Consider the following 17,279-nt stretch of genomic DNA (forward strand, 5'->3'; position numbering starts at 1 on the left):
CGAGTCCTTACTTCTAATGACTCGTTCTCATGAAGACTGAGTGAACTCGGATAAGTCAACCCGGCAAGCATTGGAGCCCTTGCCATAAAATAAATAAAAGTAGGACAAAAAGGGCAAACCAGCCGTTTTTGTGGCTGACAATTACCGGCTGCAGGAAGTGGTCGGGGCAAAGCTTACTGCCGCGCCTGTAAAACAGACAGCACGCGAGGTGACCACGTACGGCCAGTAGCAGGTCAGCCCACAACTCCTTTCCTCCTGGTCCGGTAGATTCCACACATTCACATCGATCCCGTTTCCCACGCACGCTCGACCTTTTTCAATTTAACTAAACCCTCTCTCTCTCTCTTCCTCTCTCACTTTAAATCGAACCCCTAGAAAAAGCTAAGTCTCGAGAAAACAAGAAAGGAAAATCTATCTCAACCTCTCACAAACTCTCATTTAGCCAAAACGGGTTTACCTTTGTGGATGCTTGGGCTGGGTCCCGATCACTTGGAGGCCGATATGCATCGATTACTAGCTTTACTCTTCCACCAGGTCTTTCTCCTCTCACTTCTAATCACCTATCTATTTTCATATTCGCACCCCACTCTGTCTTGAAGTTTTCTCACTTAATTGATTATTGTGCAGGGAGTGCTTGACGAGCAGTTCGTGCAACTCCAGCAGTTACAAGACGAGACTTCCCCTAATTTTGTTTTGGAGGTCATTACCATTTACTTTCGGGAGTCTGAGAAGCTCCTCAGGAATCTACGGGGTCTCCTGTAAGTATGCAAAATTTTGTTTTCTAAAGAGAGAGACAGAGAGAGATAGAGAGACAATGAGATGTGTTATGAATTGGTGATTGACAGTTTGGAGAGAGAATGCATAGACTACATGAAGATGGGAATTCATTTGAACCAGTTCATGGGGAGCAGTTCGAGTATTGGAGCGAAACGAGTACGAAATGTATGTGTTGCGTTTCGTGGTGCTTCCGAACAAAATAGCAGAGATGGGTATGTTGTGCGAATATATATGCATACTATGTGTGTTTTTTGGCATTACCCATTTTCCGGTTTTATCTGTAGAACCAGAAATACTAAAGCCATGAAAAAATAAACCCAGAAATCGTTGCTAGAGAAAACAGGAGCTGGTTTATTACCCAATCTAATTTTTTGCTCTAGAGGTAGAAAACTTGTTAGAAAGTGAGAGAAAGTACTTTGCCTTAACCAATCTCTTTTATGCTTTATAAGTAGAGAAGGAACTTTTTTTGCTCTAGAAGTAGAAAAAAAAAGTCACTTCTCTTTGGTCTGGAAGTAGAAAAACTTGATAGAGAGAGAGAAAGAGAGAGAGAGAGAGAGAGAGAGAGAGAGAGAGAGAAAGAGAGAGACGTCATAGATGTTCACGTGATTCTATCTGTGGGTTCTCAGGTGTTTGCGTTGTTTGGAGCTGCTGGAGCATGAATATTGTTACCTCAAAAACAAACTGCACGAACTGTTCCAAGTAAATGCTCGGATTTATTTCCTTTCTTCATTTTCTTTATTTTGGGCCTTGATATTTACACCCTTTTTTCCCATATTCACTCTTCTCTTTTTCTATATTTATACTATGGATGTTGACTTTTCTCCCTTGCAATAAACCATACAAGGAGTAAAAAAAAATCAACAAAACTTGGTACTCCACAGAGAAGTTCTCTGCCTTTAGCCACTGGAGGAAATCATGGGACCCAGCCGTGGATATAGCGTGGGTCCTTTGATTTCCTCAAAGAAATCAAAAGTGGGAAATGGGTGTAGATATCATTTTCCAAACCTCTAAACGTAACATGACATTTCTTTCTTACAACAGATAGAGCAGCAGAGATTGATGGCAGCTGGGGTAAGATACCCGTTGTTAGAGTGAAACGTTAAATAGCATTGACGTTTCGAGTGTTTGCATGGTGGGGTCTCCTTCTACCTCGAAACCAAACATTACCCCCTGTTAGAGGAAAAGGACGCGGTTCATTACAAAACCTCTGTTCGCTGTTTTTATTGTAGAGTTATACTTTGATGCCATTTTCAATGCATCAAATCGTAATGCTATCTGTACTCTCGATTTCGATATAAAGTGGTGCTCTCTCTCTCTCTCTCTCTCTCTCTCTCTCTCTCTCTCTCTCTCTATAGAAGCACATGGGTCTGTTTTTTTATAAGGTCTCTCCAGTTGTTACAGGTGGGGAGGGCAGAAGATAACTAATACAGCAATAGCCTTAATGAAATTAAAATACCGCGTTTGATTCATTTCACAAGGAATGAATACTTTTCCCTTGTACTCTTGAAGTAAAAAGAACGTGATTCCATGCATCATAAGTCTCCAATCAATACAATGCAAAGTGATACGGGATAAAAATAACTGTCTCCAATCAATACAATGCAAAGTGATACGGGATAAAAATAACTGTCCAATCGGGGAGCTCCACATGTCAAAGGGCCCTCAAATCCCAAAAGGGTAACAAAGTAATTCCCCTCAATCAACAAAAGACCCTTGCAAGAAGCGGTATTTACGGCTCATTGCCACCCGCTTAAGGGCAATATGGTAATCATACCACAAGGGAAATTACGGATTAGCCCTAACACACCGAACCACTATAAATAGGGGTAAGATCCAAAAGGTAAGGGACACAATTCCCAAAAACTTACTATTTCAAGTTGAGTTTTCTTATTTGTTGCGATTACTGACTTAAGCATCGGAGGGCCTTCCTGGAGAAACCCTTCCGGGTTGGTCTTCTAACCGTTCTTTCGTATGTGTAGGACGAAAGCAAGGACAAATCAAGGCCGTCCACTCACTCTCAGTCTCCAGCTCAGCCACCCGTGGGGCCCCAAACATAAAAGTCTCTAAGGGTCTAGAAATGACAGGAGCTCGGAGAGGTGCACACACCAGGCTCTGCTCGGGGGGGGGGGGGGGGGGGGGGCACGGTCCAACCCTGGGAGTAGAAACAACAGGCAATGGATATCATCACAGATCGTCGTCCGTCCAGGAGAGGACCGATCTGAACAACTGCCGATTCAACCTCCGCCACCGACCACCCCGACAATAGAACAATTCAATAATTTAGTTCAGCAAATGGCGAACCTAGCTGATCAATACCGAAGTCTTGCTGAAAACTTCGTCGCGCAGACGAGGCCAGATGTAGACACCCAATTTTGTCAAGGTAGTATTAATGATAGGTGTCGCAAGGAAGAACCTTATGACGAGTCCCAGAGCACCAATTGTGTTTCTCTCAATCTCTCTTTAGGGTAACTAAATGATTTCTGAAAATCATTTTAAACCATCGGAAAGCCTGTTTTAACAAAGCACCCTCCTTTTCGGCAAACCAAAAAGCCTGTTTACACAGCACCCGCCTTTCACGGCATAAACAGGTAAGCCTGTTTGCACATGGCATTCCAATTGGTAAGTTAAATTTGGGACAGAAGCTTCTGTTTGCACCCAAAGGACACTTCATCTTTCGAATACGTACGATATTAGATTCATTGGAAAGCTCCTGGAATAAGGAATCCAACGGATCTGACCGCGTACAAATTGGAGTTCAATCGGAAAAGTTACGGACGATCGAAACTAACCGATAAGAGACGAATCCATATAAAACAAAATAAGAGAAGAGACGAAACATCACGCGAACTGGGGACGACATCATCTGATCTTATCCAGATGATGTCATCCCAAATTTTCCCACCTAAGAGGTTTTTACACCTTCTCATCCTCTCTCTCTCTCCTTTGGTGGTTTTTACACCATTCTTCGGTGTATACACCCCCTTTCGGTGTATTTTTAGACCCTAAACCCTTGCAGATATCTAGAAAAATTCCTAGTTAGCTTACTTTTTAGAAGAGAGAAAGTAGAGAAACACTAGGTAGCTCGAACTGGGTGTCGGCACTCCGTCGAGATTCTAAAGGTTCGGAGTGACTTTTATATTTTTCACTGTTGTTCTGCCGAATTTCGCAGAACTACAAGCTGCTTTTTAATAGTAGCGCCGTTGTTCTCCCGAAATCTCGACGAACTCGGAGGCTTTTCGGCTATATAGCGTCGTTACGCTGCCGATTTCTGCGCAACTCCCGAGACTCCTTTGCCAACACAGCGTCGTAGCACTGCGAATTTCGGAGAGCCCAATGCCCTATTATCTAAATAGTGTCGTTGTTCTACCAAAATTTCGGCAACTTCTGAGCTCCTCTCTCCCAAACAAACGCAGTTACACTGCCCAAATTTCTGCTGGTAAAATTACATTTTAAATCGCTCTAATATAATTTTCTTTACAAAGTAAGGTACGAGGTGGTGACATAAAATATCCGGCTTCTAATGGCCCTCAGATCTAATGTAATAAACCCCTCTGCCTTTCTTTTACTTTCTACAATTTACAGCTTTCTGCAATTTTCTTTACAAAGTAAGGAACGAGGTGGTGACATAAGATCTCCGGCTTCTAATGGCCCTCGGATCTAATGTAATAAAGCCCTCTATGTTTCTTTTACTTTCTGCAATTTATAGATTTCTGCAGTTTCCATTACAAAGTAAGGTACGAGGTGGTGACATAAGTTCTCCGGCTTTTAATGGCCCCCAGATATAAATCCCTCTGCCTGTCTTTTACTTTATGTACTGTCTTTTTCCGTTAGATTTGGCGACCCAATTGGGATCAGTTGCAGTACCCTGTATGGGTTTGTGACATATGATCTCAAACGAAATTGAGTCACAACCGTTTATTTTTGAATTTTTTTTGTAAATTCATTTCATTTACATTCGGAATTAAGCATAACCAAAATAAAGGATAAAAAGATAAATTATCCTGATTCAAATTCTTCAAAAAATGCCATTCCAAGTTAAGAGACCGGATTAATTCGAACAAGAGGGGTGCCTAACATCTTCCCCGATTGTCACCATAACCCTTACCCAGATATCTGTAAGGACCGTGCCTTAAGCAAATAGAGCAAAATATAAGGTTCTAAACCCAGAGCAAATGAACCCCTGATTACTATTCTTCCAACGAAATTCGAGTCGTTACTCATTTCCTTGGAAGAATAGACACGGGACCTAGGCCCTAACCTAGGTGGCGACTCTCTCTATCTTTCGAAGTTAGGACTACGGTCCCGAGTTCGTAAGTAGCGCAGATCAAATAAACACTCCCATAGAAACCCGATGTGGTGATCCCTTGTTGTCCTACGCAACACAGGAAAAAACCGGCTCCCATAGACTGGTGACTCTGCTGGAGAGAACTAACTCTATTCAACATGATATTCCTCTCACCAGATCTGTTATCAAAATCAAGGAGGTTATAACTCTGTATAACTAACTTGGCATTTTCGAAGAATTCAAATCAAATAATTTGACTTTTTCTTTTTTATTAGGGTTATCCTTAACCCGATGGAGCCTTCAAGGGTATTCGCAAGTTGCGAACGCTCCTGACGTGCGAAATAAAACAAGTGTTAGACTTACTTCCCAGTACCATACACTTGCCACACTTCTTCTGCAGGGATTGCTAAGAGGCAATGCTCAAAATTGCCACCAAATTCCGCGAAAATGCCCCTGGAGGCACTTAGGCTTACCTTTTTTTCATTTTTCACGTACACACCATATGGAATTTCATCACCCGCTTGCATACCTATTTTACCCGGGAGTGACTGGCACTTGGAACGGATTCGGTACCACTTGGGATTTCATCACCCGAAGTACAGCTGATCAGACCCCCATTTGATGTGAAAGCACCATCTCTTTGCACGTCACACTTGTGGTGTCGTTAAAACGATGATGTATTAACTTAATGATGATGTATTAACTCCCTGCCTCATCCGGGAACACTGCGCAAGGGATTGTTTAATCACATTGGCGAGAGGAACCTTCAAGCCTTCATCCCCTGCATTGCCAAGCATACATGCACTTAGATGTTACCATTCCCTGCCTAAGGGCATGCTGATCTTAGAGTTAGGCAAGCCTACCAGTTACTTTTGAGAGATGTGAGCGTCTTCCAAAATAGGGATACACTAAACCTTTAGCCCACTACGGGCATGTTGAGCATGCCTAAAAAGGTGTCCCCGGGTTGCCATTTCTTGCTAGGGATGTCATTACCCTAGCCCGATGCGCAAACGGTCACAGTTTACTTCTACGCAAGATTAGAGGTTACTTTTAACCTTTAGTTTTGTCTAGAGCCATGTTTGCAAAACCATTTCATCACACCCTTAGATAAAGAAACCATGATACCCTGGAGGGATGTCCGTCTTGTGGTTGATACGCTTAATAAAAAGTCCCTCATTCTGGTCCCATCTTTCGAAAAGATATTGCAATCCCTCAATCATCTTCTTGTCCAGACTGACTCGGTCTCAGCCACGTTAGGCTCTACTGCTTTTTGCTTCGATCCATCCTGACTATCATTGTAGTCAAAACAGTGAAGCCCTGTCCAAATAAGTCTGTCTATAGATTTGTCCTATCCATTTCCGACTGATCTCCCCTTTTAAAAAGTTATCTCTCCACAATGTCACAGTACCCGAGCTCCGCTCAATTTCTAATTCTTCTTTCCAAAGAGTTAGACTCATTCCAAACCATCTGTTATGGTTTGTGGCGGCGAAGCTCTGCCCAAATTAACCCATTTTCTAGTACGAAGATAACCTTGTCATGACCATTGTTACAAGGTCACAATACTCGAGCTCCGCTCAATTTCCAATTCCTCTTTCCGAAGAGTTAAACTCATTCCAAGCCATCTGTTATAGTCTGTGGCAGCGAAACTCTGCCCAAATTAACCCATCTTCTAGTACAAAGATAACCTTGTCATGACCATTTTAAGGTTACAGTACCCGAGCTCCGCTCAATTTCCAATCTGTCTTTCCGAAGGGTTAGACTCATTCCAAACCATCTGTTATGGTCTGTGGCGGCGAAGCTCTGCCCAAATTAACTCATCTTCTAGTATGAAGATAACCTTGTCATGACCGTTGTTATGGTCACAATACCCGAGCTCTGCGCAAACCCAGTCACTCTTTTCAAAAGGTTAGACTCATTCCCGATTGACCCACCATGGTCAAAACAAGGGCAGAACTCTGCCTAATTTGTCTTCATCTTCTTCAGAGAAGATATCCTTTTCTTAGTTTACCTTGTTATGTTCAAAGAATTTGGGCTCTGTTCAAATGAATATATCTTCTCACAAGAGGGTATAACCAACCAAACCTTTGTCGTAACCAAAATGTCGGACCTCTGTTACCTCAGAGACCAGGGTTAGATCTGTATCTAGACCCTAATCAAATTCAATTCTTTTAGGGATGTCCTCCCAATTCTCAAATCACAGGGGCAGACGTTGCTCTCAACCCCTCGCTTGTTCAGGATCCGTCCAAAAATTTTAAAAAATATATAGATATATAAAAAAAAATACAAAAACAAATGTTTTAGAGTTGTTTTACCGTGTTTTATTCTCTGTCTTCTGTGTAGATAGATCATGGACCACCAGGAAGAATTGAATGATTGGATCCACAACTTCTATAATGTCGAGAGTTTCGACTTTAGCCGATGGTTTACCAGTCCTTTCGAACAGTACTTTCCCTTGCTTCCGTCCTTCCAAATTGATTAAAATCTCCTCAGAACCTGTGGGACTCGATCCCGCGAGAGGGGAATGGCCCGTGAGCCGCCTTCCTCTTTCTTGGTTTCTCGTACCCACACGATTGGCGCGTGTCTTTTATTATTTTTATTATTGATTACCCAACCAAGGCGGCAACAACTAAGCCATAGGGTGCAAACAAACGTGCAACCCAGTACCCACAAGGGCAGGGGTAAGCCGCCGAGCCTAGGAAGGTGTGATTTAATTCATCCTTTTTGTGAACTTGGAATCACAAAAAGAATCCAAATTTCACACAAAGGAGAATGACAGAGTCGCCACCTAGATGAGGTATCTAGGACCCATAAATAACCAGAAATCTAGACTCGTTACCTGGTTACGAGAATGGAAAGTATGGGGAGTTACCACCACATGCACCATCCTCGCCCGATAATCCAGTCTTCGATTCCAAAAGTTAACTCTCTTGATTTTTTTTTTAAATGGCTCATTTAACTCTATTGAAGTGTGAACTACGTGACATGCATCCTAAAATCTAATTTTAAAATAATTCCTAAATGTGTATCTTGATTTTCTTAATTTATTTGAATTCAATCTAAGTGAAAGTTCTCCTAAAATTCTAATTTCATGGAAAGCCCTAAGTGATTTAATTACTTTTAATTTAAGGATTAATATACAAAACCCCACCACTTATGTGCGGAGCCAACTCGTGATTGGTAAGCCATCAAGCATCCAAGCTGCCTACGTACCCAAGCCTCACTGGGATCAGAGTCGACGTAGTTCGGTGCACCTGAACTAAGCTACTTATGCCTAACTCATCTAGGACACCGATCTAGACTGGATTGACTGTTTTAACAGTTTAAGAGAAATTATTTAATTGAAGTTGAAGATTTTATTATCCTAGGACTTTATCTAAGATGCTATATGGTCCTATCTAAGGGCAAGTCATCCCTTAGACTAACGCAGGTTAACCTACATCCTAGGTAACTAGGTTTGTCCTTGGGAAAAATTGGGTAACTAGTGTAACTAGATCTATGGCACAGTTGCTATCAATAGCAAACGGCCGTGATGAGGCTGGACTCCTAACTCTAGGACTCCCTAAAACCTAGGACACAACGTGACGTAAGTGTTCCTAAGGGGCCCTAAAAGGTTCCTACGATAGGAGACCGCAATCCAACGGCTCCTAAGACTTTGATTAAGTTAATTCAATTTGTTGATATTGGTGATTTTTTGATTGACTGTTTTTTTATTTTTAAGGATTTTCGATTCCTAAATATCTAAGGGATACCAAAGGTTCTATGGTTTGCCAGTTTCGGCCTCGAATCGCAACCATGGATGGGAATCGTGCTCTCAACCCTTGTATAATTTAGCACGTAAGTTATACTATCTTATTGCCTGGCATGTTTCTCAGGATTTTCATGGACAGTGGACCTCGGAGCTAATATCATATTATAATTTATGCACTCCAATTATGCAGGATTAATCGCAATTAGTATACGATTGTGGTTGCAATCTCGGCAGTTAGATTATCGCGGTATAGTGAATTTACATGGGAGATCTATGAACCCTAAGGTTTTTGTTTCAAACAAGTTGGGGATTAACTTCATGATGTAAAGTTAAGATTTGTTGGAGATTTTTACTGACTCTTGTGTTGATTTGCTATTAAATTATGATTTATTAATATTATGACCAGATTGCTAGGATTACACAGAAACCCTAAGCAATCAAACTCCAAACCAGTTGTAACTTTTCCAGTAATAAGATATAGATGATTGTGTCTGATTGAAAAGCTTTAATGAATTTTCATTAAGATTTGATATCAATCCCTGATTTTTTAAAATTCAAATCAGTTCATAGATTAACACAGTAACTTATAGCATATCAATTTCCAATTAATCCAAAATTTTAGAGAATAAAGATATAGATGATTATAGCATACGGGAAAGTTTTCATGAATTATCATTAAAGTTTGATATCAATTTTTTATTTTTTAAAATTCAAATCAGTTATAGATTAACACAGCAACCTATAGCATATCAATTTCAAATCAAGTCAAACTCTTACAGTATAAAGATAATCATGAGATGAGACTACTGTATGACTTTCATGCATTTTAATTACGATTTGATGCCAATTGAAATTCACACAAAAATTGGATGAAACCAAAGAATTACTTAAAAAGCAAAGATAATGGTATCCTAAAATCAAATGAAAAATTTCAGTAGATATATAATAGATTATAGAATTTTCTATCAAAATTTTAAAACTTAAAAATTAAATCTCCTCCATAAAATGGATTTTTAGATAGATAAGGGGAATTTATTTTCTATGAATTGAAACCCGTTTATTAAAATAAATTACAAAACCATATTAAAAATTTGTAAAACAAATTAAATTTTTTTTTCTAACATTCTAGTAACCTAAGTTACTGGTTTGTAAAGAAATTGTTTGAAAATTAACTAATTTAATACGAAAAAGAATTACGGCACGTAAATCAAAGAATTAAGTTGAAAACAGTAAAGAAAATATTTTTTTCAAACTTTTATTCTATGAAAACTTCAATTTATAATTAAACATGAGTTTTGGAAAGTTTCATCAATTCTTAAAGTTTTTTGATATTTATTAAAAATAATCCAAAATTTAAATAAATTAAAACCGGATTAAAAAATATCAAAAAATTCCAAAAATTTTATGGTTAACTGAAAATCCACACATCGGTTTGGAACCAAATTTTCATGAAATTGGGATTTGATCTGACCGGTTTTCCATTTTATTCTTCAAGGAATAACCCTTTGCCGAGTAATGTTTCGAGAAATAAAACGGAAATCGAGGCAGTCAAACCGTGGTCAAACATTTCACTTTCCAGTAGTTTTGGAATTTTTATTAACCTAAAAAAAAATTATTTTTTGAAAAAGATTATGTTTTCAAACACTTGCTTTCAAAATTGAATTTAAACTCATATTGAAGAATAAAGAAAGAAAGTTTATATTTATATGGAGAAAAACTAATTTTTTGTTGAAATTTTGGATTTTGAAAGCCTTTAATCTATACTATAACATACAGAAATTTCAAAATAAAACTCATTGATTTGATATTTCAAAAATAAAACCCTAGAATGCTTGTTCTAATTCGCAAAGAGAGATTCTTACCGTTGATCGCGATCCTTGTCTCTAGGGTTGGTAATCCAAGATATACGCTTTGTCCAACCTTTTTATACGCTAAAAAATATCCAAAGAATACTCCAATAATCCTTGATTGTCTGATGCCTTAGAGAAGAAGAGGAAAATCAAGAAACCCTCTTGTGAAGAGCACTTGAGAGAAATGAACACACTTAAAGAGAGAGTGAGGCTTTTTTCTTTTTTTTTTGAGGAGAGAGGAGAGAGAAAATTGGATTTTTTCTTGGGTGAGAGCGAGAGGGACGAAATTTTATGGTTCTCCCTTTGTGTTGTGTGATGTTTTCATAGAAAAAGGCTAGGGTTAAGAGAGAAATAGTAGTTTCCAATGTGAGAGCTCCCATCTTTGGCTTGTTTCCAATTTTTCCCTCTTGCTTTCTTTCTTTCTTGTTTCCAAATTGGATTTGATTCCAATCTTAATTTCTTGTCAATCAAGACCTGCTATTCCCATTCCACATTGCTTCTTTGGAAGAAAACCTTTTTAACCAATCATTCATCTTTTTCCTTCTTTCCTTCTTTTCTTTTTTATTCTTTTTATTTTTCTTTTAACAAATATGATGTCACCATTGTGACATCATCAAGGTTGGGTGCTCAACTCATGTGGGTCAGCCATGTAGGGCGCCCACCATGGTGGTCGACCTATATGGGTGAACCCACATGACCTCCACCTTTGCGGGCTTTAGCTCAATGGGCCATTTCGGGTTTTTTCCGTAAAATTTAATAAAATCTTTCTAAATTCAACATTCTGTATATGGACCTGTAGACACCTCATTTTGCTCTGCTTTAATCAACAAAGAAGTTAGTGTTCTTGTTATCAGTCTTTTTTCAGTGTTTTTCATTCTCGTGTCCGCTCCTCTTTTTTTCTCGATCTTTTAGGTTATTTCTGTCATGTTTTGCGTCGTCTGATAATTGTTGAGAGGGGTTGTTCGCAAGAATTAAAGCAAGAGAGAATTGGGACCCGTTTGGTGGGCCCGCATTGAGCATTTGAATTAAATTTGGATCGAGAAAGTTGGCCCATATAATAAATATCCAAGTTATCTGTGGAGTTTATCATGGATGTTTAACGATCAAATTTTATAGGAATAATTGCGCCCAACATGGAGTGGAGTTCGCTAAGTTGAAGCAAGCTGACCCGCCTAAATTTTCGATGAATGGACCTCATGGAAAATTCGGCCAAGGAATAGGCCTGGCATTTGGTTGAGGGATTTAAAATGGAGTAGCCCACTAAATATGCGTGGGGCCCACCCAAGGTAATTCAATCTTATTCTTCGGGGTCCGTATTGAAATCTAACGGAAAAGATTTGTGGGCCACCAATTAAACAATATGGAGCGATTTAAGAGGTGGTGTAACCGATCCACATGGCAGCCTATCAATTGGACGGCCAAGATCAACTTGCGGCAATGAATTAGAAGAACGAATCATTTATTCGGTAGCCCATTGAAATGGATGGTTCCGATCATCCTATGAACGATCTATAAGAAATGATTTATCGAGCATATCCCATCAATGACTTGTTAATCGGGTGGTTCAGATTATCCTATGGAGTGGGCCCCACCATTTTCAAGATGTTTTCAAAGGGGGTTCATTGGGAATTAATAAAAGGAGGTTATTTGATCACTTTGGAAAAACCGACCACCACCTCATTCTAATGAAAAAAAAAAGTAATATTTTTGAAATTAATTTCTTCCCTTAGCTGAATATATGGCAAAACTATAAAATTAAAAAGGTTGGCATGATACTTTTAGAAGTTGCCTATTCCCGTTTATTCCGAGAATCTGCAAGTTTCTTTATTTCGGTATCTTGTGAACACGGCATTCGATTCTTGATTGCAAATTCAAAGAAGCCCATGTTAGGAACTTTCCATCTGGATTTTTAGAAGGGAGCTTATGTGGGAAGCCAGGAGGAGTAAAAAAGGGGAGGAGGGAAGAAAAGGGGGAGGATCGTCGCTCTGAATTCCGCTCTGATCTGACACAGCCGACCCGTCTAGAGCTCTATGTTTTCTCTCCCCATCACCTCTCACTTTTTTTTTCGGTTTTCCACTCTTCATCCCTCTCAATCCTCCATCGGTTTTCCAATCTCCATCTCACTCTCAATCTCTCAAAGTCTCTCTACCATAGCTCTCTCTCAATCTCTCAAAGTCTCTCTATCCATTGCTCACCATCTCAAGCTCTCACTCTCACTCTCTCTCACAACAGCCATCTCTCAATATTCTCTATCTTTCTCCCATCTCTCTTTATCCCTCATAACATAACATCTTTCCCTCACACTCTCCACAGCCGTCCTTCACCCATCTCTCTCATTCATATTTTCTCTAAAGAAAAAAGAAAAGAAAAAGAGTATCGGTTTTGCACCGATACTTCTGTTTTTCTTCCTCTCTATCCCTCCATTTTCCTTTTACCTCACTCGCTCTCTCTCTCTCCCTCTCTGTGCCTCACCTCCCATCCTCTCAACAGCAGATCGTTTTTTTTGAAAAAAAAAAACAACAAAAAAAAGAAAAAAAAGAAGAAAACAAAGTCTCGGTTTTTCTTTAAAAACTGAGGCATATTATTTTCTCTCTCTCTCTCTCTCTCTCTCACTCCCATCTCTCTGATACTCTCACTCACTCTCCCTCTCTGCTACCTACGCCCCTCTCCCTCTCTGTCACTCTTTCTCGCTCACAATCTCTCCACCACTATATTTCCCTCTCATTCTCTGTGTCTGTCTCTCAATCACTCCCTCTCTATCTCTCTTGCTCTCAATCACACTCTCTCCATATCTCTCTATCCCTCTTCACAGTGGTTTTAAAAAAATAAAAGAAAAAAAAAGAAGAAAGAAAGAGAAGAAGGCGGAGCGGATCGAGCGTCGGCGAGTTTTTTCGAATTTTTCGGCTTTTGGATTCGGCGAGAATCTACATCACAGGTCAGTACATTATTCTCATATTTTTTCCGGATGATTTGGTATTTTTTTATATTTTTGCATGATTTTTAAGCATTTAAATGAATTTAATTTAATGTTAAATGTGTATGCTCAAAATCATGATCTGCATGGGTGTTTCAATTCCGTTTCGTCTCGAAATTTAATACAATGATCTACTTAAATAGACTAAAATAACTGTCGGATCGGATCGGACATTTGATCAAAGATTTTTTAGAATTTGAGTGAAGAGTGGAACTTTATTTAAAATAATGGCTGAGAAATTACGAAATTCGAAAAAATAGCCATCTCTGGATGATCTATTTTTTGGAATTTTAAACTTTTCTTGTATTTATCACATCAGAACAAGGTTGGAGGACATTTTCCGGAGTCGTAATTTTCTCGAAAATCGCGTTTTAAAAATAGAAAACTATTCAAAAACATCTTTTTGACGAAGAAAACTAAATTATATACTAAATAGATTCCAAAATTAATGAAATTTTGTAGAAAAATAATATGGTACTAATACATTCTACCATGGATTTTTGACAATTTTTGGATTTTGTTTGGTATACTATTTTATGCTTTCTTTGAAAATTATCAGATTTTGGGAGAATTTTTACTGACATCAGATCACAGATAAAATTCTCAAAATTTTTACCGTAGTCTTATATTCTTTATTTCTTGTTTCTGTAAACTTTTCAAGTGATTTGGAGCTTGTTTCATATGGGATGTAGTGTTAATTCATAATCTGGTCTGAAAATTGTAAAATCCGAAATTGATAGTAAATAGTTTCTAAAATTCATGAAAATCTGACAGCATGCTATTTTTACTTATATCTTTCTACTGTAGAAATTTCATTGAATTTAAATTTCTATTTCTAGTAGTTTCTGTCTTATTTTTGCAATCTGATCTTATTATTGTTAAATCAAAATTAAATATGAGCTTGATGTAAAAATCTGCAACACTCTTTCGGTAAGCTACATTCCATCATATCTTGCTGCTGTAGAAGTTTCAACTCGTTTTGAATTCGTTTGCAATAATTTCACTTGTAAAATCACTCATATGTTTAAAATTGATAAAATCCATTGAAAATTCGAAATTAATTAAAAATCATCATAAAGTTTCTAAAGAACCTTGAATTTTTGTCACATGTTCACCCCTTAATTCATTGAAATAAAAATTTTAGGATTTTTAGATTTCCTTGGAAAAATGGCCAGTGCATCCATAATCGTATCCCTATTGCACTCGATCTTTGACAATTTGAATATTTAAGCTATAGCATGTTGTTGGCTCCGAGGTTACTGTCCACAGAAATCCTGAAATATGCCAGGCAATAAGATGCTATAACCTAAGTATTAAATTGCACAAGGAAAGAGCGCACGATTCCCTCCCTTGGATGCCATTCAAGGCCGAAATTGGTGAACCCTAGAACCATTGGTATTCCTTAAATGTCCAGAAACCGAAAATCCTCAAAATCTGAAATTAATTAACTTCAAGAACTGAAATCGATTCATCTCGTGTCTCTCGGAATCGTTGGATTACGGTTTCCGTCATAAGAACCATTAGAGCCCAATTTAGGAACACTGGTGTCGTGTCTTGTCCTAAGTTTTAGGGAGTCTTAGGTTTTAAGGAGTCCTAGAGTTAGGAGTCCAGCCTCATCACGGACGTTTGCTATGGGTAGCAACCGTGCCATAGGTCTAGTTACACTAGTCACCCAATCTTTCCCTAGGACAAGCCTAGTAAACTAGGATGTAGGCTAACCTGCATTGGTCTAAGAAACGACTTGCATTTAGATAAGAAGCATCTTAGATGAAATCCTAGGATAATAAAATCCTCAACTTGAATTAAAATAATTTCTCTTAAAACTGTTGAAACAGTCAATTCCGTCTAGGTCGGTGTCTTAGTTGAGTTAGGCATAAGTAGCTTAGCTTAGGTGCACCGAACTACGTCGACTCTGATCCCATTGAGGCTTGGGTACGTAGGCAGCTTGGATGTCTGATGGCATACCAACCGCGACTCGGCTCCACAACAAATTGTGGGGTTTTGTATATTAATTTTCTTGTTAATTCTTAATTAAATCACTTAGGATTTTCCATGAAATTAGAATTTTAGGAGAACTTTCACTTAGATTGAATTCAAACAAATTAAGAAATCAAGATACACATTTAGGATCTACATTGAAATTAGATCATAGGATGCATGTCACATAGTTTGCACACTAACATAGAGTCGAATGAGCCATTTAAAAGAAATTCAAAAGGGTTAACTTTTGAAATTGAAGACCGATTATCGGGCAGGAGTGGTGCATGTGGTGGATAACTTCCCATACATTCCATTCTTGTAACCAGGTAGCGAGTCTAGATTTCTGGTTAATTACGGGTCCTAGATCCCACATCTAGGTGGCGACTCTGTCACTCTCTTTTGTGTGGAATTCGGATTACCTTAGCGATCCCAAGTTCACATAAAAGATGAATTAAAATCAATAATAAAAGAGCACACGCCAATCGCGTGGGTACGAGAGACCAAAAGAGAGAGTGTGGCGGCTCGCGCCCCGCCCCTCTCGAGGGATCGGGTCCCACAGTTTGGCGACTCTGCTGGGGACCACCTAACTTCATTAAAATTTCAAAAGATAACTCATTTGAATTTAATTTAACTGGCTCATAAAAACTCTATCCTTTCTATGCTTATTAGATTAGTTTGTATGTTTTATTTTCTCATCACATTTTACTCAAACTTAATCTAACAAAACCTGAAGGCATCATAGATTGCGCGAACTTATTGCACACACTTACATCACTCGCATCTAAACCCTTACATCTCACGTGCACACACATCCTATTTTAGGAACCCGGAGTGTTATCTAGCATGGTTGACTGGGATTTCATCACCTGGTGCCTCTGTGCTAGAGAAGCATTCCACCCTTAGCCTAGTACCTTTATGGTACGTAAACGGATCTCTTGTTCACGTACTGGTACACCGGACACTGGTACAGTATATCGAACATGGATTCACGCTAAGGGAACTCTTGGCCTTACCCTTAGATTAACCCACACATGCATGTAGTATACGAACACATGTGCATCACGTGTGTGAGCCTAGTTTAGGATATCCTATCCATTGGTGTCTAGATTAGGCCGTGGTCCATCTTCCAATGGCTACGATCGGTCCTTAGGTACACAAACAAAGTCACGAGTCGAGATCCTCTCTCCACTCCTCTAGATTAGGATTAGGGTTTGATGCCTTTAGGTAACACTGTTAAAATGTGCGAAGATTAAAAAGTTTCCCTTTGGGGTTAGGATATAAATCCCATCATTTCCAAAGATCTCATAGGATTAGTCATTCATGATCTATCCGTTGAAAGCGATCTTATGCTATCTCATCTAATCTTTTGATCGTGCGTCTTTCATTCTTCTGGCATACGATTCGATCGTATCTTCATGCCATCCCCTAACTGGCAGGAGCAGAATCTCACAATCTTTCGATTATGCAATCTCATGATCTGATCATACCTGGTCCAGATGATCCAATCTTGCTTGTACCCTTGGTCTCTTCCTCCTCTAGAGGCTGCCTTTTTCAAGATTATTTTGCTAAGTCCTTCAGAGTTCACTCTCATAATCCTTAAACTAGGGGCATTCCCCGCGTGCTATCATGTCATCATTGTTGGGTTTATTTGTTTTGAGGAACCAT

At 38.9% G+C, this 17,279-nt stretch overlaps 1 protein-coding gene across 1 annotated transcript; it reads left to right on the forward strand.

Annotated features, from left to right (window-relative positions):
- The first annotated feature begins 344 nt into the window (after positions 1 to 344).
- HP6 (histidine phosphotransfer protein 6) lies at positions 345 to 2,088 on the forward strand. The gene is made up of 5 exons (XM_077373090.1): positions 345 to 534; positions 628 to 758; positions 846 to 989; positions 1,404 to 1,476; positions 1,819 to 2,088. Exons 1-5 carry the CDS (start codon positions 466 to 468, stop codon positions 1,870 to 1,872), a joined length of 471 nt encoding a protein of 156 aa, XP_077229205.1. The 5' UTR covers positions 345 to 465; the 3' UTR covers positions 1,873 to 2,088.
- The last annotated feature ends 15,191 nt before the right edge of the window (positions 2,089 to 17,279 follow it).

Source organism: Tasmannia lanceolata, unplaced genomic scaffold, assembly GCF_043159265.1.
Source record: "Tasmannia lanceolata isolate RefF3 unplaced genomic scaffold, GAP_Taslan_0.1 ptg000003l, whole genome shotgun sequence".
NCBI classification, from domain to species: Eukaryota; Viridiplantae; Streptophyta; class Magnoliopsida; order Canellales; family Winteraceae; genus Tasmannia; species Tasmannia lanceolata.

What these genes read in the sequence shown, in the direction of transcription:
- HP6 (XM_077373090.1), top strand. Translation starts at nt 466, where the DNA reads ATGCTTGGGCTGGGTCCCGATCACTTGGAGGCCGATATGCATCGATTA. An exon ending in TAGCTTTACTCTTCCACCAG is followed by an intron (nt 535 to 627) that starts GTCTTTCTCCTC and finishes ATTATTGTGCAG; the next exon opens with GGAGTGCTTGACGAGCAGTT. An exon ending in GAACAAAATAGCAGAGATGG is followed by an intron (nt 990 to 1,403) that starts GTATGTTGTGCG and finishes GTGGGTTCTCAG; the next exon opens with GTGTTTGCGTTGTTTGGAGC.